This window comes from Papio anubis, chromosome 9 (assembly GCF_008728515.1).
Source record: "Papio anubis isolate 15944 chromosome 9, Panubis1.0, whole genome shotgun sequence".
Taxonomy (NCBI): domain Eukaryota; kingdom Metazoa; phylum Chordata; class Mammalia; order Primates; family Cercopithecidae; genus Papio; species Papio anubis.
The window spans coordinates 111,902,916-111,930,084 of record NC_044984.1 but is presented as its reverse complement, the minus strand read 5'-3'; the positions used below and the strand labels follow the sequence as shown (position 1 = coordinate 111,930,084).

The following is a 27,169-nucleotide window of genomic DNA, read 5'->3' as shown; positions in this document are numbered from 1 at the left end:
GGTCAAGAAGGAGTCTTTTCAGTTGGTTTTGGAGAGGGTTAGAATTTTGTTTTTATTTCTCATGTTACCCCTTTTGGTCAAGTTTTTCCAGAGGCAGCATTGATGGCTAAACTTCTATTTCATCCCATATCATTGCCAGGGTGGTGTGGCTGCCTGTCCTGGGTCCTTCCTGGCCCTTGGTGGGTCCTCTGTGACCAACAAATTTAGAGCCAAAAGACTGACGGCCAATTTAAACATTCCAGGCCAGACAGGAAGGGTGGTGGGCAGACACTCATCAACCCTGAAAATCTTTTCATCAATTTAAGCGACAAAAATCAAAGCCAAAAACAAGGTTACAAAGTTGACTTATCTGTAAGTTCTGTGCATAGAGCTGCTGTAATCTTGGTTTCAGTTAGACTTGTAGCAATTAGCTATATAAAACATTTGCTAAAATCACTTAAGCTAAGGAGGTTGGAGACTTTTGTTGTGTAAGGATGTGAGAGATTTTTGTTGTGCTGTAATGCTTTTTGAAGTCACTTTAATAATTTGTGCTAAGGTGGCTGAAAAATTTCTTATCATATTTCTATTTGCATAAATCCCATAACTTGGAACAACTATACCCAGAAGGCTCTGTCACCAGGTATCTTGATATCCTCTTGGCAATTCTTTTTTAATTCTTTGGAAAGTAGGAATTTTTCCATGACTGAGATGGATGGAAAAGAGGTCACATAATGGCCAAGGAAGCAAAGTTCCTCAATTTGCCACCTGTTTAGGCATCTATGTGTCCATCCTTGATTTGCAGACTGAACTAATTCTATCCCTTGAAACCAGCCCTTACAATCTCAACGCCCACCTCTTCCAAGATAGTTCCTGGGCCTAGAGGGAGGGTGCTTCTATATAGTTTTAGCAACAGGGCTTTGGCAATGAAAAAGAACTCAGGCCCAGTGGGATTCCAAATAAGGGAGGTTTGCAAGCTTCATCAAGTCATTCCTAGTCTTCAGAATGCCATAATTCTGGGGAGATAGGTTTTCAAACAAATACCTATATGCAAATATTCATAGGAGCATATTTATAATAGCAAAAAGGTAGAAACAATACAAATGTTCATCAACAGTTGAATAAACAAATTGTGCTCTGTGTGTGTGTATCACACAATGAAATATTATTCAGCCATAAAAAGGAATCAAGTACTGATACGTGTTACAACATCGATAAACCTCAAAAATACTACACTTAGTAAAAGAAGTCAGATGCACAATGCCTCATATTATATGATTCCACTTAAATGAAATATCCTGAATAGTAAAATCCATGTAGACAGAAAGCAGATTGGTAATTCCAGGGACTGGGAGAAGCTGGGGTGGGAGGAATGAGGAGTGATTTCTTAGTGGGTACAGGGTCTCCTTAAGGGGTGATGAAATAGTTTGGAACTATATAGAGGTGATGTTTGTGCACCACTGTGAATGTACTAAAGGCCACTGAATCATACACTTTTAAATGGTTAATTTTATTTTATGTGAATTTTGCTTCAATCGAAAAAAAAAAAAAAAAAAAAAAAACCTGGCCCACTGCCTGTTTTATACAGACCGCAAACTAAGAGTAGGTTTTTACATTTTTAAGCAAGTGGAAAAAAAATCAAAAGAAGAATATCTAGTGACACGTGAACATTGCATGAAATTAAATTTTAGTGGCCATAAATGCAGTTTTATTGGAAAACAGCCATGCTCATTCATTTACATATCGCCTATGGCTGCTTTCATGTGATCACAGGAGAGATGAATAGTTGGGACGGAGACTGTATAGGCCGCAAAGTCTAAAATAGTTACTATCTGGCACTTTACTGAAAATGTTTGCTGGGCCTAGCTCTAGATCCTTCCCAGCCAGATGACGGAAGTCAGGTGGGAATTCTTGAGAGATTGGAAGGTTGGCAGGCTCTTGTCTGGAGGCAGAGAGTTGGACAAACTGGCTGCCTTTGATATTAGGTGTATTGGTCTCCTAGGGCTGATGCCAAAAATACTGCAAACTGGGTGGCTTAGGACAACATTTATTCTTTCACAGTCCTGGAGGCTAGAAGTCCAAAATCAAGATGTAGGCAGGGCCATGCTGTCTCTGAAGGCTCTAGGGGAGGGTCCTTCCTTGCCTCTTCCAGCTTCTGGTAGTGGTCAGCATCCTTGGCATTCGCTGGCTCCAGTCTCTGCCTCCTTGGTCTCGTAGTGTTCTCCCTGTCTGTGTTCCTGCATCCTCTTCCCTCTGTGTGGGTGTCTGTGTCCATTTTCCCCTGTGCTGAGAAGACTTGGATTAGGGCCCACACAAACCCAGGATGGCATCATCTTAACTTGATTACATCTGCAAAGACCCTATGTCCAAATAAAGTCACATTTGGAGGTTCCAGGTAAATGTAAATTTTGGGGAAGGATACTATTTAATCTAGTAATTAGGTACCCCCCCAAGATGTTTGATTCTAAACAAGTAAGCACAGACAATTTATGTCTTGTTAGATGCACTTGGAAGCTGAGTAGAAGTGAGCAATGAGAGACAAATATTAGCTAAGCACCTACTAAGTGCTAGGCACTGTTCTAAGCACTTGTTTGATCCTATGAGGAACTTAAGAACTTGCCCAAAGTTTTATAGCTGACAAGTAGCAGAATTAGGATGCCAACGCCAGCAACTAGACTCCAGATGCTCATGTAATCCTACAGCCACCATGCAGAGCTGCTGCTTACATGCTCATACTGCAGGTAAGTAAGTAAACACTCTTAGAGGGGGCAGAAGACTCATCCAGGGGCCAAGCTGAGATGTGACTTCAGGACGGTAACCTCGCTCTGTCCAGAATATAGGAGTCCCCAGCCCCCGCTCGACCCCCATGCCTTTAACATTCCTTCCTTGAAGTACAGAGAACATCTTTTGCCTGCCCTCTCCCTAGGGTGATATCTAGGGATGAAAGAAGCTAACAGATGCAAAAAGAGTCATCCGGAAGCTTTGAGTGGGGTTTGGAAAACCCTGAGCTGGCTCTAAGCATTCACCCATGAAAACACCTTTCAGCCTTTAGAGAATCAAGGTCCTATTGACAAAGTGCAAAGATGTTGACATTCCCTTGGAGGCTGTACTTGCTGCCTGCTCCAAGGTGAGAGGCATAGATCAGGCCTGTGAATATGCTTCTTTAGGAGTTCATCAATCCTGCCTTTGTTTTGTACATAAGTGAGAATGATCACATTGAACAAATCCATCATTAGGCTGTGTTCTTTTCTACAAGAATAGGAACGCCAGGTAAAGGAGACGGAGGGCGTGGTCCGGGGACGCATTCAGAGCCAAACTCCTTGGAGAATGGGGGCAGGTGTCAGAGCACACTGGTTCTGAAAACACGTCTGATTGCATCTGCACCCATCCATCAGGCCCAGATTCGACACCTCTTCCTTTCCCCACTGACTATCAATCCCATGGCTTTTGAAAAACCTGGGGAAGATTGCACGTTAGGATTTGGTTTGCTGACTTTGAGAAGTGGCAACCTGGGACTGCTTTGTGAATTTGTTTTCCTCTTGGATAGTTGCAATCAGACCGTCTTTGAGCATTGGCCCTGAGTTCCTTTTTGGGCTCAGACCCATTTCTCAATGATTAGCCAGGATTGGCCATTTTGTCCTTAGGTACAGGGCTGAGTCACTACAGCTGGGAGTGGTGGCTGCTCTGAGAACTTGCAGGTCACTCAAAGAAGACAATGAACCATTTGTCTGGTAGAACCTGTGGCAGCTTGACTGACCTGGGAGGGCTACAGGAGTGACAGGCTTAGGCATTGTAGTACCCAGGCTCGCTCTAAGTCTGAACAACATTAGGTAGGATCTTTTGTGATATTTCTTTGTTCCCCATCTCTTTCCATTGTCTCCCCCACCATGGTCACCGTTCAAGCCACCTGCTTAATAAATAGTTGGCAGTACAGTCAAGAGCTTTAAGATGTTGGAGTCTTCTTCAGTGATCTCCCTCCTTCTTGTGCATTCTGGAAATATTTGATCTAGGGCAGTGGTTTTCAGTCTGGGGAAACGTTGCCTCTCCACCCCCAGGGACATTTGGAAATGTTTAGATACATTTTTCTTGGTCACAGCTTGGGGAGGACAGGGCTCCTGGCATCTAGTAGGTAAGAGGCCAGGGATGCTGGTGACTGTCTTATAATGCACAGCCCCCACCAGAGAGAATGGAGTAGCCCCAAATGTCAACAGTGCTGAGGTCGGGAAATTCTTGATTTAGGTCAGTGGATCTCCAAATTCAGTCCCAAGAGGAGTGCCATTAGTATCAGTCATCTTCTAGAACTTATTAGAAATGCAGATTCTTTGTCTCACTGAATCAGCAACTCTGGGGAAGAAATCCAGCAATTGATGTTTTAACAACCCACCCTTCCCCCAGGACTCTGATGCATGAAGTTTGGAAACCAGTGACCTGGAGTCATTAGTGCTATAAAAGGCCAAGAGAGGCACTTGCAGGTGAGGGTCTCATTAAATGGCTGATATGCAACTGACTTTGGAGTCCAGCTTCTCAATCCCGATTGGGTTTCCATCCCATTTGAAGTTGTGTCAAATTATTAAGTTGGGGCACAAGTTATTGCAGTTTTTGCCATTATACAAATAGCTAACACTCAACATCAGTGCCTCTTATCAGACTGAGAGGCCAAATCACTTTCTAGGTAAATTAAAATGCCGGTAAATGACTGTTACAGGTGAGAGCATGCCTTTGGTTTTTGTCTGATGGCGCCTTCCCTTGTGAACTTAGTAGATTAAATTGTTTATTTCTAGGAAAGGTCGGGGGAAGACTTCATTTGTTTTGATTTTCATGGAATATTGGATCTTATTCACAGATATTACCAGGGCAGACCCATCACTTCAGGCTGCTAGGTCACATATAGAATAAATGGACTTTTTTTTTTTTTTCCTGTGGGAAATTCCTGATAAAGAAAGCAGCAAGAAATTCCCTACTCCTCTGCAAAGGACATGAGTACAGTGTTCTCAAAATAAGATATACAGATGGCCAGCAAACGTATGAAAAAAAGCTCAACATCACTAATTATCAGGGAAATGCAAATCAAAACCACAATGCAATACTACCTCACTCCTGCAAGAATGGCCATAATAAAAAAATTTAAAAAATAATAGATGTTGGCATGGATGTGGTGAAAATGGAACACTTTTATACTGCTGGTGGGAATGTAAACTGGTACAACCACTATGGAAAACAGCATGGAGATTCCTTAAAGAACTGTAAGTAGAGCTACCATTCAATCCAGCAATCCCACTACAGAAGTCATTATATGAAAAAGATACTTGCACATGCATGTTTATAGCAGCACAATTCACAATTGCAAAAATATAGAACCAATCCAAATGCCCATCAATCAATTAGTGGATAAAGAAAATGTGGTGTATGTATATATATATATATATATATATATATATATATACACCATGGAATACTACTCAGCCATAAAAAGAAACGAAATCATGGTATTTGCAGAAACCTGGATGGAGTCGGAGATCATTATTCTGAGTGAAGTAACTCAGGAATGGAAAACCAAATATTGTATCTTCTCACTTATGAGTGGGATCTAAGCTATGGGGATGCAAAGGCATAAGAATGATATAATGGACTTTGGGGACCCAGAGGGAAGGGTGAGAGGGGGCTGAGGGATAAAAGACTACACATTGGGTGCAGTGTCCACTGCTCGGGTGATAGGTGCACCAAAATCTAGAAATCACCAGTAAAGAACTTATCCATGAAACCAAAAACCACCTGTCCCCCAAAATCTATTGAAATAAAATTAAAAAAGAGAAATTTCCCACTCCTCCTTGTGTTGAGAAAGTTACTGAACTTCTCTGATCCGCAGTTTTCTCTCCTGTGTAATGGGAGATAGTCCTGAACTCTCAGGTTGCTGTGAGGATCCTGGACATAGAACGCCAGGCGTGGAATAGGAGCTTGATAAATAAATGTCCAGTTATGCCTGTTATTTGAAAGAGTTGGGAAGTATTAGGTTGGTGCAAAAGTAATATTAGGTTGATGCAAAGGTAACTGGTGAATATTTAATACATGGCTACATTGGTTTCCCATTGCTGCTGCAACAAATTTTCATAAAATCTGTGGCTGAAAACAACACAAACATATTTCTTAATCATTCCGGAGGTCATAATTCCAAAACAAGTCTTGTGGGGCTGAAATCAGGGCATTGGCAGGGCCGCTTCCTTGTAGAGGCTCTCGGGAAGAATGAGCCTCTACATCTTTCCCATCTTTCAGAGGCAGCGCTCCTTCCTTGGCTCATGGTTTTGCCTCACATTTTCTCCCTTCCTCCCTGTTGTGGTCACATCACCGTCTTCTTCCTTTGATCCTCTTGCCTCTTTTTCATAAGGATCCTTATAATTACATCTTGGGCTCACCTGGATAATCCAGAAGGATTCCCCATAACAAGATCTTTTATTTAATCACATCTTCAAAGTCCCTTTTGCCATATAAAGTATTATGTTGGTGCAAAAGTAATTGCGATTTTTTTTTGCCATTACTTTCGCACGAACCTAATAACAGTCACTGATTCCAGTGATTAGCACCTGCAATCTTTGGCGGGGCTGGGCATTATTCAGTCTACCACAGTGACTAAAGTCATTAGCCACTCTATAAATAAACTCCTCAGGTCACCAAGGAAGAAGGATTGGCTTTGGCCCAAGAATTCAGCTGTCTCTTGTTTGAGACATCTGCTGCATACCACTATTACATTGATGATGTTTTCCATGCCCTTGTACAGGAGATACGTAGGAAAGAAAAAGGAGGCAGTACTGGCTGTGGAGAAAAATGTCTAAGTGCAAAAACGGTGTATGGAAGAGGCTAAAATCACCATTCCAGAAAAAGAAAGATTCAGTAACTTGAAAGGAAGATGTGAAATGTTTAACTGCAAACCACGGTGCTTTATCAAAGCAATAGTGAGCCTGGTGCTTGCTCTTCCTCCTGTTATGACCCTTATTTTAGCAGTAACTGATTAGTGGGACATGCCTACTAGGAGATTTTAATGATGTGGTCTTTAAAGTATTGTTTCTTAGTTAATTATGATTCATAAACCCAGTGGAGCATTGTCTACTTTTAAATTGCCACATTAGAATTTGATCTACCAAGCTTTTGGGTTCTGTTGTGCTGATGTTAATTAATTAATGTAAATTTGTTTATACCCAGGAGAATATGTAAAATAAATAAATAAATAAGTAAATAAATAAATAAATGACTCATTTGTAGGAGACCCAATAGTGAAAAGGCCCTGACACTGTTTTGCTACAAGGTGATGTCTGGGTAGGTGTTCGTTGGTGCATTATGGCAGGTGGGAAGTGGCAGACACTACCCATTGGTTGTCAGAGTGAGATGCTTGGTGATATGATTTGACTGTGTCCCCACCCAAATCTCATCTTGAATTGTAGCTTCCATAATTCCCATGTGTCATGGGAGGGACCTGGGGAGAGGTGACTGAATCATGGGGGCAGGTCATTCCCTTGCTGTTCTCATGATAGTGAATAAGAATCATGAGATCTGATGGTTTTATAAAGAGGAGTTCCCCTACACACGTTCTGTCTTGCCTGCTGCCATGTAAGACATGCCTTTCGCCTTCTGCTACGATTGTGAGGCCTCCCAGCCATATGGAACTGTGAGTCCATCAAACTTCTTTTTCTGTGTAAATTACCCAGTCTCAGGTATGTCTTTATTAGCAGCATGAGAACAGAGGGAAGGGGAGGGGAGGGGAGGGCAGGGAAAAGGAAGGAAAGAAGGAAGGAAGGAAGGAAGGAAGGGAGGGAGGGAGGGAGGGAGGAAGGAAGAGGGGGAGGGAGGGAAGGAGGGGGAATGAAGGAGGGAAGGAAGGAAGGAAGGGAGGAAGGGAGGGAGGGAGGGGGGAATGAAGGAAAGAAGGAAGGAAGGGTAACTGGAGAAGCTCCAGGGGCTCAAATGATGTGTCAGCCCTTCCTTCCCGTGTCTTTGCCTGAACCAATCACCATGGTCAGAATGCTGTGGCCTTACCAAGCCTTGGTCAAACGCTCTCTTTTGAGACTGGAAGGGACTCAGCCTGCTGTGGGACATTGGAATGGTAGTTTCCCAGTGGAAAATCGGGCTGCTGCTACTTTCTTCAGAAGTAACTGATAGGAGGGACAGGCCTACTAGGAGATTTTAATGAGGTGGTCTTCAAAGTATTGTCCCTGAGTTAATTATGATGTATTAACCCAGTGGAGCACTGTCTGCACATTAGAATTTGATCTAGCAATGTTTAGGGCTCTGTGGCACTGGTGTGAATTAATTAGTATAAATTTGTTTATACCCAGAAGAATATGTAAAGTAAGTAAATAAATAAATAAACAAACTCCTTTGTAGGAGACTCAGTAGCGAAAAGGCCCTGTCACTGTGTTGGGCTATAAGGTGACGTCTAGGTAGGTGTTTTGAAGAAAGAGGAATGGGCTCTGAGCTTGTGCATATGTCCAGAGTCAAAGAGCTCTGCCTCTGGATGGGCTGGAAGGGTCAGGCTCTGCCTCTCCTTTCATGGTGACTGAGCCTGTTTTTAGATTCTGTCCATGCATTTAATGGATTGTATCAGGCTATGGAGATCTAGGTCCCTTCCTGTCTTTCTAGGCAGGGATTTCCAGTTAGGCACTATTGACATTTGGAGCTGGACAATGTTTTGTTGGAGGAAGCTGTTCTGTTCGTGTGTAGCATCCCTGGTCTCTACCCAGTAGATACCAGTAAGACTCCTCCCCGTCAAGTTGTGACAACCAAAAATGTCAGCACATATTGCCAAATGTCCCCTAGGGGTCAACAGGGCTTATAATTGAGAGCTGTTTCTCTAGATTAACTTTGTTTATTTGTCAGGAGTTGGGCTGGTTTAACTCTTGTTAGCGGGGAATCCCTTCTTTATCGCCAAGTTCTTGGGGGTATGGGGACTCTTTGTATCCTCCCTCTACTGATAACACCTCTCACTGATAAACCATAGCCCTATTGCCAGAGGTATCCTGCCTCAGAGGTCTCACTTTCAGGGATGCAATCAGTACCTGTCACAACCCTGTCGCCTCAGCAGGCTTCCTGGCCTCACTTGGGGATGCTTCAGAAAGATTGGCTTTGGAATATGGACACCCAGTCTTGAACTTGTATATTATTTATCATGAGACTGTCCCCACCATGTCTGCAAACTACAGACAGTGTGACATCTCTTCAGATGGCACTTTAAGTCTCAGAAAACTGAGAGAGAGAGACAGTCTATTGCCTGAAGTTCAGAGCCCCATGATGCCTGGTGTCTTGGGTTTCTGAAAGCCTGGCTGGGGTCTTTGGCAGCAAGCTTATCTGGTCTGTCCCCAAGCAGTCCATCCAGGCAGTAAATTCCACAGAATGGTTCTGTAGGGGGAACTTCTCAGCAGCCCTTTGTTCTGTGGACAATTAACTTCCACTGAACATTAACTAGAGAGTGGCTACATAATGAGAAACATCATATTTCCATCAGGGGAGAATTTCAGCTCAGACAACTCCGAATGGCTCTGATTTAAGATCCATAAACTCAGTTCAAGGCGATAAATATGTAAGTAATTGATGATGTAGTGTGTGAGGAACTTAAGACCCATCCATCACACCCGGGCAGGCAAGGGCTGTGGACACGCTCTGAGAACAGGATGATAGAAGGGGAATAAATGGTAAGAAGGACCTAGACAGTTCTGTCCCCTGCATAACTCACCGCAGCTTCTCTCTACGGTCATGGCTTCCTTCCCAAAAGAGCCTTTTCCCATATTTGGTCTTCTCCAGCCAGGAAGAGAGACAACTAAGAAAAGCTAAAAGCAAGCAGCTGAATTGCTCTAGGGGCCATCTGCCTCTTAATGCATACGTACTATTGCCAGGTACCTGCTTCATTTCCCAGTGTCTGATCCTCAGGTAAACCCTGCAGGATGGATTTCATTGCCCCCATTTTACAGAGAAGGAGATGCACAGAGGGAAAGAGTCAGATGACAGGACACACAAGCACAGAGCTAGAATTCTGACTCAGGCCTGCATCTGTAAATTAATTCCATTTTGCCCATTCCAACTCAGGCAAAAGAGGGGGTTTGCATCCCCTCATTTGCCTGGATTTGGGAACATGCAATCCACAAACAAGTCTTCACCAGTTTCTGGGTCTAAATGTCAAGCCCAACTTGCAGATTCCAGGCTGTGGTCTGCGTGTCTCCCATCTTCCCCTGCCCCACACCTGTCAAGCTACTGCTGTTTCTGTTGGTTTATTTCAATGTGAGGCCATTTACAATGGAAATTGATGGAGCACAGGGCTGGCTGTTATTCTCCCTTCACAGGGACCTTTGCGGTGATGGCAGTGTGGGTCCTCTGTCAACTCTTGTTTTGTCCTCATTTAAGCCTGAGTCAGGCAGGGGAAGCCAACTTCTTTCAATTAGCATTTTCCTTTGAGTCAAGGAGACAGTCCTGTATATATGTGGGTTGAGATGGCTCTGCACCGCTAGCCAGGCCCCATGCTTCTCCAGGCCTCCAAGCTGCCTCTGCACATGATCAGGGCTGCTCTCCTCTTTCTAGACCATAGCAGTAAAATTATATCAAGGGGAAATTTGAAGGGAAAGTTTGGGGGTGGGGCCAGGAGAGGGAAGAAAGATAAGTTTTCAAACATGTCTCATCTTTAGATTCAAATGAAGATTGATAATTTATGACACTCCCCTCTCTGATCCATGGGATGGTGTCTTGTGCCTCACCCCCGATTGGCTACCAGTGTCCCCACGCCCCTTGCATGCCTACCTGACCTACTGTTACCATCTTGGATTCTTCATCCATCATCAACACAAGGAAGATCATTACTCCTGTGGCATCCAGGTCTCCCATTGTTTGGTTACAAGGTTAAAAATCCCTGATGCACTTTAATAAATTCAGCAGTGAGCACATTATGAAACTGTAATTAAATGCCTCAGCCATCTTTTCTTTCTTTACTGGCAATGAAACTTAATTGAGGCTATCTGAGAAAGGCTGAAATAAATCACAGGTGATGACTCTAGGATCCACATTTCTCATTGGGAGAGGGAGGGATGTTATCACTGTCCACACATTTGATTTAGGGCAAATTAAGGGGATCCCAGCTTGACGGTTACCTGCCAGGACTCAGACATGAGGTGGTGGTGGTCTTTTCAAAAAGGGGGAAGCGGACCCGGCATAGTGGCTCATGCCTGTGATCCCAGCACTTTGGGAGGATCACCTGAGGTCAGGAGTTAAAGACCAGCCTGGCCATTGTGGTGAAACCCCGTCTCTACTAAAAATACAAAAATTAGCCGGGCATGGTGGTGGGCACCTGTAATCCCAGCTACTTAGGAGGCTGAGGTAGGAGAATCACTTGAACCTGGGAGGTGGAGGTTGCAGTGAGTGGAGATTGCTCCATTGCACTCCAGCCTGGGTGAAAGAGTGAGACTCCGTCTAAAAAAAAAAAAAAAAAAAGTTGGGGGGAAAGTGATTCTGAGGGTGAATATGTGAATATTAGAATAAATACATTCGTATATCCTCACTAGATCCTGAAGGTGTTTCTAGTTTAGTATAACCCTTTTTTTTTTTTTTTTTTTTTTTTTTTTTTTTGAGACAGAATCTCACTCTATTGCCCAGGCTGGAGTCCAGTGGCACAATCACAGCTCACTCCAACCTCCACCTCCTGAGTTCCAGCAATTCTCATGCCTCAGCCTCCCAAGTAGTTGGGATTACAGGCATGAGCCACCATGCCCAGCTAACTTTTGTATTCCTTTTTTAGTAGAGATGGAGTTTTGCCATGTTGGCGAGGCTGGTCTTAAACTCCTGACCTCAAGAGATCCGCCCACCTCTGCCTCCCAAAGTGCTGGGGTTATAGACGTGAGCCACTACACCATTTTTTTTTTAACCAGGGGTGGGACCAGGTGGAATGGGTGATGGAAGAGAGTGGTGATGACAGCTTTCCTGTGATGTCATCCCTCACATCGTCTCCAGTGTCCTACCTCTAGCCCCCACATACCAGCCCTTCATCTGCTTTGCTGCCGTTAGTGCAGTGCCCTCACCACTCACCGGTCCTACCAATATCAGCTGCTACCTGGAGACACTCCTAGCAGGGCATCTCCTATCTCTATCTCATCCGTGACCACCACCACTGCCTCCAGTTGTAACTTAGAGAGAAGACTCCCCCAGGTCTCAGCTGTGTCATGGTGCTTTAGCAGATGCATGAGGCATTTCTTCCTCTACTGCGTGGGATCAGCATATTCCTTCCCCTGGAGAAAGACTCCTTCAGGTCTTCTCTCTGCTTTGATAGAGTGACAACTAGAAAATCAAATTATTTAATCCAGACAGAAGCAGTGAGAGGAGAGAGTTAATTTTTCTTTTCCTCTGCCACCATGAGTTGACCCAGATTTCAGAAGTTGCATATAGAGACATTGCTCCCTCATGGATTATTCTACCGAGAGACAGTGAGGGGTTGAAAGAACACAGCGTTGGACTATCATCTTGACTGGGCTGCTTGCAAGTCCTCTTTGTCTGACTCTTCTCTTCTGCAAAATGGGGATCAAAACAACACACGTCACAGGGTGCTAGGATTAAGTGGGCAGTGGGGTGACACCAAGTAGTTTAATGTATTTTGGCTTGGAGACTACAGACCGTTTGTCTAAGGATTCCTACCATGTAAGTGGCAGAAGGGGATCCTGAACCCTGGTCTTCTGGCTCCATAGAAAAAAATCTTTCTGCTGATTAGCCAAGAAAATGAGTTTCACAGCTCTAAATCAGGACTTGGCACTCATTTTCTTTAAAGGGCCAGGTAATAAATATTTTTTTGTTTGGTGGACCATACTGTCTCTGTTACAACTACTACTGCTGTCATAGACAATATGTCAATGAGTGGGTGTGGCTGTGTGCCAATCGAACTTTATAAAATTAGACAGTGAGTTGAATTTGGCCTGAGGGTCAAGTTTGCCAACTCTGGCCCTAAGTCATAGTTCGTACAGAGATTTGTCATTTTCTAACTGATGTGTTAAATTCAAGAGGCAGAGTGATGATGACAATGACAAAAACAGTAATAACAATACTATATCAGACACTCAGTGGATCACTGTTCCAATTATATCACCCCACTTTATCCTCCTACCAATCTTATGAGGGAGATACAATGACCTCTTTTTTATAGGAGAAACCGAGTCTCAGAAAAGTAAGAGTACCAAGATCCCATAGTTTGTAAGTGGCAGAGCTGGTGTTTGTCACAGGTGTGCTCACGTCAAAGTCCCATGCTCTCTCTCCCACACTTCACTGGGCAAGTTGATTGCCCTTGAGGCCCTTCCTGTTCAGAAATATGCTACTCTGTCTCCAGAGGAGGTCCACACTCAAGGTCTTGTCTCTAACTTAAACTCCACACATGCATGGATTGCTGTGATCCTAATATTTGCATTCCTGCAATGGACAGGAACTGAGGCCATAGTCTCAATAGCTTAGCCATTGCCCATTGTTTTGTCTCAATGTCATGGGAGCCCCAGGAAACTTCTGTGAAATCCCTGTATATGATCCCTTCCATCGAGAATCCTTGCTCACCCCTAGCATCTCTTATCGCTGTCAGTCTCCTCTGCCTTATTTCTTCCCCAATGACATGAAACCAAAGCCACCCTGGTCTATGCACTCACCAGTGCCAAGGGGTTCCATGGAAGCCCCCATAGCCATCAAGGGTCCCAGATGATGATGTTTGGATCTTGGGAGATGAGTGTCACTGTTTCAGGGAGAAAATTATGTCCAACACCATGAAGAAATGCAATTTGGCCCTGAAGCATCATGGAGCTGTAACCTTTAGAAACTGCACATAATTAAAATACTTTCAGATCTGATATATTTGAGCTGCATATTAAAGCAAATAGAGTTATCCTCTGCTATGTGAATGATATCATGAGCAGCTTTAATCTAGGATTGGTTGGCACCTTGGATAAATCAGTGGGATTTTAGCTGGTGACTGGCCTGTGACTCCAAAGAAAAGTTTAATGGTCTAAGTTTTATTAGTTTCAGTTACCTTTAGGCTCAATGAATTTGCTAGTTGATTTGAATGCAGCACCTCTGCTGAGTTCTCACTCAGTCTGTCATGTCCCTGGGCTGGAAGTTTAAGGGCAGTTTGGAACTTCCAGTTCCTTTGTGTTACTTCTGAGGATGAGCTCTTGGGTTCAGACCTGAGCTTTAGCACCTAAAAGGGAATTATGGAGACTAAGTGAAATAATACATCTAAATCACATAATCTAGGTCCCGCTGTGTAGTAGGTGCTTAATAAAAGTTAGCTATTATGTTTAATAATATTATGTGCTCAGAGGTCTTTATCTCCATGGAAACATTTAGGGTAGAGTAGCTCCTTATTTATCCAACAGGGTTGAGAGATTCAAAGACTGCAATAAACTATTTCTTGTAGTCCTTTTCAACTCTAGACTGGCATGGCTTTTAAGATAATTTTTACTTTTATCTCAGAAGGGGACATGGTATGGAGCTGGATAGAAGGCTTTAATTTTATAGGAAACTGGGTTCAACTCTGGAGTTCACGATATTTGGTGAACCTTAGCTATATGACTTTGAACAATTTAGTTATCCTTACTTTCCTTATCTATAAACTGGGGATACCAACTCATAAGACTGTGTGGATTAAATGAAGACATAGCTGCAAGATACATATAATAAATATGTCTGAGCATTGCTCTCATGATCAGAATACAGAATACTCTTTGTGCATTATCCTACTTAGTCTTCAAACAACACAATGAGGTACAGTGGGCACTGTTATTTACTCACAGTTTTTGCCTGATGACATTGAAGCTCATGGGGTTGTCACTTGCCCAAAGACACTCAGCAGGTCACATCCCACATCTACCTCAATTTGCCATCTGTGAAATAGTTATAATGTGTACTTTCTTCCCTACCACACTGAATATTTTGAGGATAAATCAGTTCAGATTTGCTCTGAGTCTGATAAAGTTATCTCTAAGATCTCCCAGGGCCACGTAAGTTTCTCATTAACCAGAAAAACACCAGTTTCAGCCAGGACTTGACTATCAGTCTATTCATTTGTTCGTCCTTCATTTGTCCATTAAACACACATTTAATATTCTTTGAGCAGATCCTGAGCTAGACACTTGGGGATACAGTGACAGATGAGACCCAGGCCCAAACCCCAAAATCTCCCAGCCTAGTGTCATTTGTCCCCATAGCAGACAAATTACAAACAATAATTTTTAAAAATTGGCTTTGCTTTCTTCCTGTGGCTATCTCTTTATCCTCCCCTGCTTGGGTTTAAGAATGCAAATCCCATGAAAATTTCTTCAGAAACTCTCCTCTAAGGTCAGTCTATGCCACGGCATAGTAAATATACTCTGTTAGCTTCTGAAAAATAATACAGGCTGTGGGGCCAATGAGTACACCCCCTTTGCTTTTCCCGGGGACATTGAGGAGTGATGGGATGTGGATTTTTTATGAGGGGCTGTGGGTGGGATCATGACAGCTCCGGTGGGAAAGGCCTGGGTTGGGAGAATGACCTTGGGAAGGAATGATCTTGTCAGGGTTAGGGCTGTAGCGCTGGACCTGGGTAGGGGTTGGGGTGATGGAGCATTGATGCGGGGATAGGGAGGTGGGGAGGCCCTCCCTGTTTTTTCCAGTTACAGCCTGGCAGGCTATTTCCCCTCGACCGCCAGAGGGAGCTCTTAAATCCATACACAGCGTCCTCCTTCCATTCTAACGCACATCAGGGTTTCCGTTGCCGTAAAACAACCCCAACGTCGGTACTGTTTCATTTTCCTCATGGACTCTTATTTCTTGGCTCATTTACTTTCTGTACTTTCCCCCTGTAGACTCTAAGCTCAAAAAACATGGTTATCCTGTTCACCATATCCCCTTGAAACCATGCCTGGAACAAGGTAGGTGCTGTGTCAGTTTCCCATGGCTGCTGTGACAAACGGCCACCAGCTCAGTGGCTGAAAACAACACAGATTTATTATCTTACAGTTCTGGAGGTCAGAAGTCCGAAATGGATGCCAATGGGATTAAGATCAGGGTGTCGGCAGAGCTGGTTCCTTCTGGAAGCTCTAGGGGAAGAATCCATTCTCGCCTTTTCTAGCTCTGTGCCTTGGCTGGTGTCCCACCTCCTCCTTCAGAATCAGCAGTTGCATCACTCTGACCTTGGCTTTCATTGTCACGTCCCCTTCTCTGACCTCTGACTCTCACCCTCCTCCCTCCGTCTTATACGGGCCTATGGTGACATTGGGTCCACCCGTGTAATCCAGGGTAACCTCTCCATCTCAAGATAATTAACTTGGTCACATCTTCAGCATCTCTTTTTGCTGGATAAGATAACATAGTCCCAGGTTCCAGGGATTAGGACGTGATCATCTTTTGGGTGGGACAGTAGCATTATGCTATTACATCGCCTCCCAGGCCTCCTTGGTCCTTCCCAGACAGAGGTAGATAGGAGGCCTTGGCAGTATAGGATGGGTTGAGCAGGGTGTTGGAGGGAGGTCTGGACTAAAAGCGTCCAGTTTGTTTCTGTCTGCAGTTTAAATCCCAACTCAGTCACTTATCAGCTCTAGACAATTGCATATTGCTTCTAAGCCTCAATATTCCCATCTGTGAAAGGGAGATGAAATTCACAGCCACGGCTCAATTAAAAATCCCCATTCTGGCATTTACTTGCATTTACTTTGGGCAGTCAGGATAACTTTTTAATTTCCTTGTTGAAATAGCACTAATGATCATGGCTGATATGCTACGTGTGTGTATACTCTGTAGTGTTTGTATTAATGGGATAATATAGGTCAAGGGTCTGTTTGACAGTAGTGCTTGGCACATGGTAACAACAGACAGCAGATCTACTATTATTTTTCTTCTTTCTTTCTTTTCTTTTTTATTATTATTATTATACTTTAAGTTCTAGGGTACATGTGCACAACGTGCAGGTTTGTTACATATGTATACATGTGTCATGTTGGTGTGCTGCATCCATTAACTTGTCATTTACATTAGGTATATCTCCTAATGCTATTCCTCCCCCCTTCTTTTCTTTTTTCTTTTCTTTCTTTCTTCTTCTTCTTTTTTTTTCTTTCAGAGTTTCGTTCTTGTTGCCCAGGCTGGAGTGCAATGGCACAACCTTGGCTCACTGCAGCCTCAGCCTCCCAGGTTCAAGTGATTCTCCTGCCTCAGCCTCCTGAGTAGCTGGGATTACAGGTGCCTGCCATAAACGAAAATAATTTTTTTTGTATTTTTAGTAGATACAGGGTTTTACCGTGTTGGCCAGATTGGTCTCGAACTCCTGACCTCAGGTGATCCTCCCACCTTGGCCTCCCAAAGTATTGTGATTACAGGTGTGAGTCACCGCACCCAGCCGTATTTTTCTTATATCTTATTTTCTTCTTTCTTCTCCTCCTCTTCCTTTCCTTCATTGTCACCCATTTTTCCCTGTATCTCTGTGTATATCCTCACGTATTTTTCCCGTGCCTAGCTCATCCGTCAGGGAGCTTTCAAATTCACCAGGTCAGAGACTGATTTTTCATCAAGCAGCGCTGTGCGGTGTGGATGCTTTGTTAATGTTGGTTTCTTCTGTTGGGCCTTCTGTTTGTCTCTCTGACTGCTAAGGTGATTCCAAAGACCAGGGCTCCTGGCTTTTCCCTCTTCTGTGCAAAGCCCCTTCTGGGCAGATGCATTTCTCAGAAGATATCAATAGCTAGACCTGTGCAAGGGGAGAAGAAACTTCCCTCCTTCCGCCTCTTTCTGTGCACTAGAAATGAAAATATCTACGGAGAAATGTCTATTATTCTACTCCTGAGACCGTAGGCACCAGGGATGCACAAAATTCTGCCTCTGTGTCTGCATGACTTGTTATCAGAAAATTAGAGAAGAAAAGAAGCTTTTGTTCAGCTATGGAGACATCTTAATAGGTGCTTTGATTGTTAAACAGAAGTTTCTGTTTTGGTTTAATTGCTGTAAATGTTGTTTGTCTTCTCTGCTATGATAAGCCCTGGATTTTCATATATTTTTTCCCCTTCCCTTTCAACAGTTTTCCGTTGCTTTAAGGCTTGCATTGGCAAGTTTAATAAAATCCAAATGAAGAAAGCAAAGAAAGGATCTCAAAGTTCAAATCTTCACGCCCACGTAGGAAGCTGCGTGGAGGTTATTATTGCATGAGACTAATGATGCTGCAGCCGCTTAATGTAATTGACAGAATTCACCCCTTCAACCAGATATTGGGAAATGAGACCAAACTACTAAACTTAATTACATCTAGTTTTTGAAAAGGAGCTATAATTGAGAATAACTGAATATTAGGCTGTGAACCTAATAGTGAGATGTGCTTATAATAAAAGAGGATTTGTTCTCTGCTGAGTTGAGCCTCAGAAGCACCACCTGGGGGATTTTTGGTGGAGGGGTGGGGGTAGTAAGGGAAGAAGCTGGCTAGAGAAACAGAGAAACATCTAGATCAGGAATTCTCTACCTTGGTGCTATTGACATTTTGGGCTGTTTAATTCTTTATAATGGGAGTCTGCCCTGTGCATTATAAGATGTTAAACAGTATCCCTGCTGTCTCTCCACCAAATGCTGGTCACACACACACACACATATACACATACACACACACACAGAGTGTGAAAACCAAAAATGTCCCCAGACATTGCCAGATATCCCCTAGGGGGAAAAAGCACTCGTCTGGTTGAGAACTGGGGTGCAGGGGCTCCTGGAAGACTTTCAAACAATTGCAGAGTTCCTCATTGAGCATCTGCAGGTACCTGACTGTGTGGCCTTTAGCAAGTCACTGCATTTCTCTGAGATCCTTTTGTCTTCCTTTGCACAATGGGAATAATGATAGCCTGACCGCACAGAGGAATAGCTTCCAGGTATAACATGCCTAGCACCTATTGAGTAATCAGTAAACTCGGAGTTTTTATTATAATAATCTTGGATTCAGCAAACGTGTATTAAGTACTTTGCTTCAGGCACTATGCTTTGAGATGATGATGGAAAGATGAGATGTGGTTCCTGCTCTTGCAGAGGTGGAAAATGTAGGCGGACCTGTTGGTACAATCTTATTCTTCACCCGTGGCAGACATTGCTAATCAATTTCAGTGCCCTTTCCTGTTGAGCCTCAGAATCCATTTTAACACACTTCTTTGGGCAGCCACTACTAGTGGCGCCTGAAATGAAACCCATTTAGCACTCCTAGTTTTGTAGATTTCCTGGTGAGGACGCTGACCCTTCCTCTCCAGCGCAGTCCACCCACCCCTGGCACTGAAGAAAGCACCTTAGGGAGTTAATGGTGGAATCCCTCCTCCTACATCTGACTTCAGTCCCCAAAAGGGATAGGAATAGAAAAATGCTCTCTTAAAATTTTTTTTTTCCTCTTATCTTTTCTATTTCCCTCAGAAATGGAAACAAGTAGTAAAATGGGCTTGAGGTTGATGACATTTAGTCTTTACTTAAACTAAAGGAATCCCACAGGCTATAATTCTGATTGATACATCATGCTCTTTCCCTCCTAGGTTTTCTCTGCCCTTTGAAGCTTGGGAAATCATTAGCTCTCTCATAAAGGATCCCAGCTTTACAAGGGCAGAACTGGGATTTCTGGAAACAGCTTTCAGATGGCTGTGGATGGTGTCATTAGACAGAATAGAGGAGCAAGTAGGTTGGGGGTTAAATGCTCTGTGATAGGTTCTGACATGCCCGGCTCCCCGAAGAGAGTGCCACTCCATAACAATTGCTGTGAAAAATGAGGCATGCATTTGCAGCTCCAGACACAGGGAGCTGGCTCCATCCATCTGGCCTGAGAAATGAGAACTGGCGTGTAGGGTCAGGCACTTGCTGCTTCTCTCCCTGTCTGGTGGAGATTCCACAGGCAACACTGGTTACTTGTTGCCATTGTTTTACAGCTCTCTGGGGCCTGCAGGCTCTGCCAGAAGGATGGTGTGGGCAATGGGGAGTAGGGCGGAGGTGGGACCTGGTGCACAGGGTCTGTGGGAGAACCAGAACTCAGTCTGTAATGGAGTGATAGTACAGTTCGTTGAGATTTAGCCTAAGGGATGAAAGAAAAGACCAGATGGGGACAGGCATCTCATCTGAAGTTTGATTTTGTTTTGTTTCTTCCTCATTCCCATTCATCATGCATCCACCCACCCACCTACCTGTCTATCCACTCACCTATCCGTATTTCCATTCACCCGTCCATTCACCCGTCCATCCATCCATCCATCCATCCATCCATCCATCCATGCATCCATCCATCCATCCATCCACCCATCCATCCATCCATCCATCCATCCATCCATCCATCCACCCACCCACCCATCTATTCATCTATTCATCCATCCACCCACTTACCCACCCACTTATCCATCCATTCATCCACTCACCCACCCACCTATCCATCCATCCATCCACTCACCCACCTGCCTATCCATCCATCCTATCCATCCCACCCATCTATTCACTCATCCATCCACCTACTTACTCTTGCATAACTTTAGGTGGTGCATGTTTGGACATTATTAAAATAATTATCTATAATGTACAGAAATTGATATGGCTTTCCACATAGGGTTTGCTTTTAAATAAGTGTATTTAGCCAAAAATATTGGAGTCAGCCTAAAATGTTAAATAAATAACTTGGCAGTTGTATAGAGGCATGGCAGAAATGAGAAAAGCATCACGTGCCTGGCTGTCACTGGGAATCCACTGCACTCTAACTTTCATGCAAAGGCATATGTTCATTTCAGTTTCCTCGAACCCGAAATCACAGCTGCTGTGCAGCCTCTAAGGTATATGACCTAGAGCAAGCGACTTCCCCTCTCCAAGCCTTAGTTTTTTCTTCTGTAAGGTGAAGATGCTAGCAACCCCTATTCTTGGGGTCGTTTGGAGAATGTAGCAAGCTAAGGCATGTGAATCACTTAGCACATGCCTGGCACACACCAAGCACTCCGTAAATGGAAGTGATGCTTGCTTTTATTCATTCCACAGCTGGCTTCATTTAAGGCATCCCCTGGCAGCCCTGCCCAGGGGACCTTGCGTGAGTTGAGGTGACAAGCTAAACCAGTGTTCCACTTGGCTTTGGTTTAGCAAGTGATGGCAACTGGTGTCCTTCCTGAGGGTGACGAGCCCCCCCTTTTCCTTCCAGGGCTTGCCAGAGCCTACCCCAGTCTCTGACCCTTTGTGTAACAGGCTGTTCTCTTTTCTCTTTAGACACACTGTCTGTGCCACGTTGGTCCCCGCAGATCCCTCGCAGAGATCTCGGCAACTCCATCAAGCACAGGTAGGCTGGATTCCTGTGTGCACTGGTGCCTACTTCACAGCCCTGTGAGGGGTGGGGGCTCTGGCCCCTGCCCTGGGGTGAGAGAAGGCTGGGCTATTGAACTCCAGCACCTACATCTCCATGTCCCTTTCTCCTCTGCTAGGCTAAACTTTAAAGTGGCAACCAGGGGACTGAGACATCTGCTTCTTACTAATCTGACCCTTATAAAATTAGCACATAGCAGTTAAAAGCCAGGGCTTTGGAGTCAGACTGACCCGTGTTCCAATCCCAGCTCGTATAGCTTTGCAACCTTGGAAGTTACTTAACCTTTCTGAGGCTCAATTTTTTTCCTTAGATAATTCTGCCTACCTATAGGGTGACTGTACAGATTAAATGAGATAATATATGTAAAGTGCTTAGCACAGGGCCTGGCACATAACAAACACTTAATAAACAGTATCATTCTTAAGATTAATGCTTTATGTCCTAATTTTTGATCTCCTCACCCAGAATACACAAGATTGCAGGTGTCCATTCTCTGGTGTGGTGGAGGTCGGTCCAGAGCTCTAACCCTGCTGGGTGCATGGAACAGGTGGTCCTCTCCAAGGCTATACCTGCCCTTTTGGGGAGGGGGGTTTGCATATACCAGGCATCCCTTATAAGAAGTCCTTTAACTCCCTGAATTTAGCGTTCCCCACTTCGTCTTAGTAGTTCCAGTCTCCTCACAAACTTAGCAGGGTGAGTGGGGCAAGTGTGCTCATGGCCATTGGACAGATAGGCAAACTGAGGCCCTGGGAGATTAAGCGATAGGTCGAAAAGCTAATTAGCCTCAGTACTTTGTGTTCTTTTGACACCCTGCTGGGTTTTCCTAGCACCAGGGCCTCTGTGAACTCACTGGGGGACCCGTTCACTCATTCATGGATTCTTTCCACTTGTATTTACAGAGTTTCTGTGCCACAGTTACAGCCCTGACCAAGACATAAGGCCTGTTCCCTTGGGGAGCTTGTGCTCTAGGGGGGGGTCAGATAGTTAACAGACCACGACAGTATGGAGAGATCAGGGTGACAAGGTAGGGTGATAGCAGGGCCAGATGCATCACCATAGCTGGGGCCATGGCGGAGATGAGCATTCTCATGATGGGGACTCACGGAATGGCATCTCGTCAACAGTTTTTGAAAGAAGTGTGTTGACAGGATAGTTGTTAAGACTGAAATGAGAAAACTTTGGAGGAAGCAGTGAGAAGTATGTGATAGACACGTCAGTGGTCAGGCCTTGAGCTGCAGAGAGAAGGGCATCAAAGACGAGGGCTTTTCTTTGTATTTTCCTCCTCACTGCTCTCTGGCTCTGCTCCACCCCTGGATTGGCCACGCCCCTTGATCGACCATGCTCCCTGGACTGGCCCTGCCCCTGGCTCATCCCCAGTTTTGAATTGGCTACGCCCCTGGCTCAGCCACGCTCTTGGCTCGGCCACACCCCTGGGTCAGCCACTCCTCTGGCTCAGCTCGGCTCCTGGATTGGCCATGCCCCTGGCTCAGCCCCACCCCTTAGATCGCCCAGCCCCCAGGCTCTCTGGTAGTCCCTAAGATTCAAAAGCTGATGCCCAGAGGAGGGAGACAACCTGTTAATTGTAGGAATGTCTTCCCAGAGGAGCTGAGACTTGGGATGACCTCCTACTCTTCAGTCTCTCCCTGTGTTTCTCCCTGGGCTTAATGCCAGGAGGTAGAGAGAACTGGACTCACCCCAGCCTCGGTGAAGAAATGAAATTAAAATCCCATCTGCTGCTATCCAAGTCACTTCAGCCAGAGCTGGGGAAGAGGCAGAGCTGATCCCAAGCACAAGAGAGGGCTGGAAAGGAGAAAAAACTGTCACCCACTGCTTCTGACGCCTGCCCGCCATTCCTGTGTGGCTGGCTGATGAGTGAAATACACGCTCCTTCGCCGCCATTCCCCAGAGCTGCCAAATTCTGCAAAACAGAGTCTGCTAAACTCACTGGCTCTGCTGAAGGGAAAGAAAGGGGCTTGACCAACTCACAAATCCAAAACCAGAGAGGGAGAGTTTTCTTGGCAGTAAGCGTCTTTGCTCAGAATATTGCTATTTGCTTAGATTTGGAGGCTTTGGGCTGTGGCTTATTTTGTTTGGAGAGTGACTGACCCAAATCAGGCAAAACGGTCCAACAGAGGGACGCAACCTTTCCCTCGAAATTCTCCGACTCCAAGTTATATAATCACTTCCGATTTCCCTTTTGACACTCTGAGGCAGTGGAGATTAGATACAACTCCTGCTGACGGTGACACACATTGAAAATTAAAATTAACTGTGACCTGGCAACCTTCAGTACTTTTCTTGGGCCCAGTCCTGCCGCTGCCTCATATCTCTTGGGGAAGAAAGCACCCTGGCAATATCGAGGGGAGATGTGCCCGGGGAGTTAATCGAATGCACCTCTGCTCCAGTTGGTTTATAGCTGTACACGGGAGACCTCCAAACTGCCCATGTTTGCAGCAAGTGGATGGGGTTGGAGAGCAAGGTGAGCTGATGGTCTGAAATGGCTTTCACTTTCAAAGACTCTTCTCTGCCACTGAAGTTTGGGTTCTCAGGTCTTTTGGGAGGGGAGGGCTCCCTTTGATACTCCCCAGGTGGTGTGACCAGCAACTGATGGGAGATGGTTCAGCGGGTCCCCCAGGAGGCTCCACCTTGCTTTGTAGCTTTCTGCAGGCAGTTCCAGCCCTATCCATTGCTCTGTCCCAGAACTGACCTTGGCATATAGTAGGCCACCAGGCAATATTTGTTGAACAAATGAATGACCCTTATGAATGTTCAAGGTAATAGTATAGTCACAGCCCAATTTACTGAGTGCTTACTATGTACCAGGCACTGCACGGAGCCCTTGACATGCCTGACTGACCTCATTTAATCTCCCCAGTAACCTACGAGGTCAATACTGTTATTATCTGGAGTTTACAGATGGGGAAACAGAGGTTCCAGTGGTTTAAGCAACTTGATTAAGTCACACAGCTCGGAAGAAACAGGACTGGAATCCAGGGTTCGTGTGCTTGCTCTTCAAGTGCTTCATCCCTCTAGAGATAGGTCAGTTGCCGTTTCCTTAACCTTGAACATTTTCTGTCTCTTTTCCACAGGTTTTCCACCAAGTACTGGATGTCTCAGACATGCACAGTCTGTGGGAAAGGGATGCTTTTTGGCCTCAAGTGTAAAAACTGCAAGTAAGTGACTGTGCCCTGCGGTGACTTTTTCCAGCACCCAATGTCAGCTAGAACTATGCAGGTCACTGAAACAGCCTTTGGGAGTTTGATTTCTTCACTCTTGTTTGCTTTGTTTTTAAGAAATAGATTTGAAATGCACCTCTACTTTCGGTAGGGTGTCAAGGGAGGGCAATTCTGAATAAGAACCAGAGCTGATGGAAGATGCTGGAAATGCCTAATGCTGTGTGCTGAGGCACAGTGGTACTTCTCGTTTTCATAGCATCTAAGGCCAGGGGTTGGCACACTTTCTCAAGTTGACCAGATAGCAAATATTTTAGGCTTTGCAGACCATAAGCAGCCGTAAACAATACAGAAACAGTCTTGACAGCTTCATTTATTCCAATAAAACTTTATTTGCAAAAACAGACTACAGGCTGGCTGTGGCCCTCATCTGTAATTTGCTGATCCTGAGTTAGAATTTGCCAAATCCTTTTCTCTCTCTCTGTCTCTTTTTTTTTTTTTTTTTTTTTGAGATGGAGTCTTGCTCTGTCATCCAGGGTGGAGGGCAGTGGTGTGATCTTGGCTCACTGCAACCTGCGCCTCCCGGGTTCAACCAATTCTCCTGCCTCCGTCTCCTGAGTAGCTGGGACTACAGGCCTGTGCCACCATGTTGGCTTTTTTTTTTTTTTTTTGTAATTTTAGTAGAGACAGGGTTTTACCATGTTGGCCAGGCTGCTCTTGAACTCCTGACCTCAAGTGATCCTCCCTCGTCAGGCTCCCAAAGTGTTGGGATTGCAGGCGGGAGCCACCGCGCCTGGCTCCCAAGTCTGTCTCTGCTTTTTCTTTCTCCTCATGGTACCTTTTTGAACCAGCATTGTAATTCTCCCCATTTTACAGATGTGAAGGCTGAGTCTAGCAATGAAAAGTCACTGTGAAGAAGTGACAGTCAGGACCTGAACCCAGATCCCTAACTCCTTTTCTGCTCACTTTCTGTAGTATCATGTTGGTCTGGAATTTTGATGAGAAAGCCAGACCACCCAAGCTCTGCCTCCCCCAGCTTCCTTTCTCTTCCTCACCCCCATTCAAGGTCATGGCTGGCAAAAGGTAGGGAGGAAGAAGAAGACTGAGACACTAGATATGGGCTCTGGTTTCAAATCCTGGCGTTGCCACTTGGCAGCTGCCTGACCTTGGGCAAGTCACTTCACATTTCTGTCCCTAGTATTTTCATCTGTGTGAGAGGAATAATAATTGATATGGTTTGGCTGTGTCACCACCAAAATCTCATCTTGAATGGTAGCTCCCACAATTCCCACATGTTATGGGAGGGACTCGGTGGGAGATAATTGAATCATTGGGGCGGTTTCCCCCGTACTATCCTTGTGGCATGAATAAGTCTCATGGGATCTGATGGTTTTATAAGGGGAAACCCCTTTTGCTTGTTTTTTCTCATTCTCTCTTGCCACTGCCATGTAAGAAGTGCCTTTTGCCTTCCACCATGATTGTGAGGCCTCCCTGGCCACGTGGAACTGTGAGTCCATTCAACCTCTTTTTCTTTATAAATTACCTAGTCATGGGTACGTCTTTATCAGCAGCATAAAAACAGACTAATATAATTATCATGCCTGCCTTGGGTGGCAATGAGCTTTTGATAACTCAGCACACTTGAGGACATAACACAGTGCCTGGCTTAGTCCAGTCCTTTGTAAGAAATTGCAATGCTTTGCTGTCGGGCCTCAATCTTTCCCTCTCTCTCCTTCTGTAAACACGTATTACATACCCCTTCAGGTCCAACATTACAAAATAGTCAGTAACAGTCAACTTTATGTAATAATTACAAATGAACGTGCATCTGTTTGCTTTATAGAAGTCATTTAGTTTAAAAGATTCTGAGAACTCCTCTTTCTGCTCTAGGCTTGCTCTTCCTTGTCTAGTCCAGGCAGAGGCCTCTCATTTAGGCCCTTTCAGGCCTCCCCACATCCCTGCCCCAAGATAAAAGTGAGATAGTGGCAAGGGCAAGCTCTCACTCTGCCCACTTTGCCCCACCCCTGTCCGTACCCTCCACCTGGCAGTCTCACCTGAGTAATGAAGGTAAGGTTGAGCATCCTTTCCTCCTGGAGTCGTGGGGAGCCTTAAGCCCCATAGTATAAAGGGAAGCACAGGCCAGATGCAGAGTCTTATGCCTGTAACTCCAGCACTTTGGGAGGCTGAGGCAGGAGGATCAGTTGAGCCCAAGAGTTTGAGACCAGCTTTGGCAACATAGTGAGACCCCCATCCACACACACACACACACACACACACACACACACACACACACACACACAAAATTAGTCAGGCATGATGGTACATGCCTGTTGTCCTAGCCACTCTGGAGGCTGAGGCAGGAAGATTACTTGAGGACAGGAGTTCAAGACCAGCCTGGGCAACAGAACTAGACCCTGTCTCTACAAAATAAATTAAGGTAAAAAATTAGCCAGGAGTGATGGCACATATTTGTGGTCCTAGCTACTTGGGAGGCTGGGGCAGGAGGATCACTTGAGCCTAGGAGCTTGAGGTTGCAATGAGCTGGGATTGCACCACTGCACTCTAGACTAGGCAACAGAGAAAGACCCTGTCTCAAAAAAAAAAAAAAAAAATTTAAGGGGAAGCAGGGGCAATAATGACCAAGCATTAGTACTTCAAGGCCACCTTCCTTGCCTTGGTCCTCTGTGAACCTAGGCTCTCAGTGGTCTTTCTGACAACAAAAGGC

General features: G+C 44.8%; 1 protein-coding gene and 1 long non-coding RNA gene across 6 annotated transcripts in view; one reads left to right on the top strand and one right to left on the bottom strand.

Annotated features, from left to right (window-relative positions):
• The window catches only part of KSR2 (kinase suppressor of ras 2), a 497,446-nt gene that overhangs the window by 360,195 nt on the left and 110,082 nt on the right, over positions 1 to 27,169 (top strand). For all 5 annotated transcript variants that reach the window (XM_021923003.2, XM_021923002.2, XM_021923004.2 and 2 more), the window contains exons 6-7: positions 21,178 to 21,247; positions 24,361 to 24,444. In XM_021923003.2, the coding sequence (XP_021778695.1) occupies positions 21,178 to 21,247; positions 24,361 to 24,444 (154 nt within the window). The remainder of the gene's footprint in view (positions 1 to 21,177; positions 21,248 to 24,360; positions 24,445 to 27,169) is intronic.
• Positions 12,353 to 14,086, bottom strand: LOC116268940. Its single transcript, XR_004176215.1, has 3 exons — positions 13,997 to 14,086; positions 13,620 to 13,702; positions 12,353 to 12,503 (listed from the first exon to the last, which is right to left on the bottom strand). It is a non-coding gene; the product is annotated as an uncharacterized LOC116268940 (long non-coding RNA).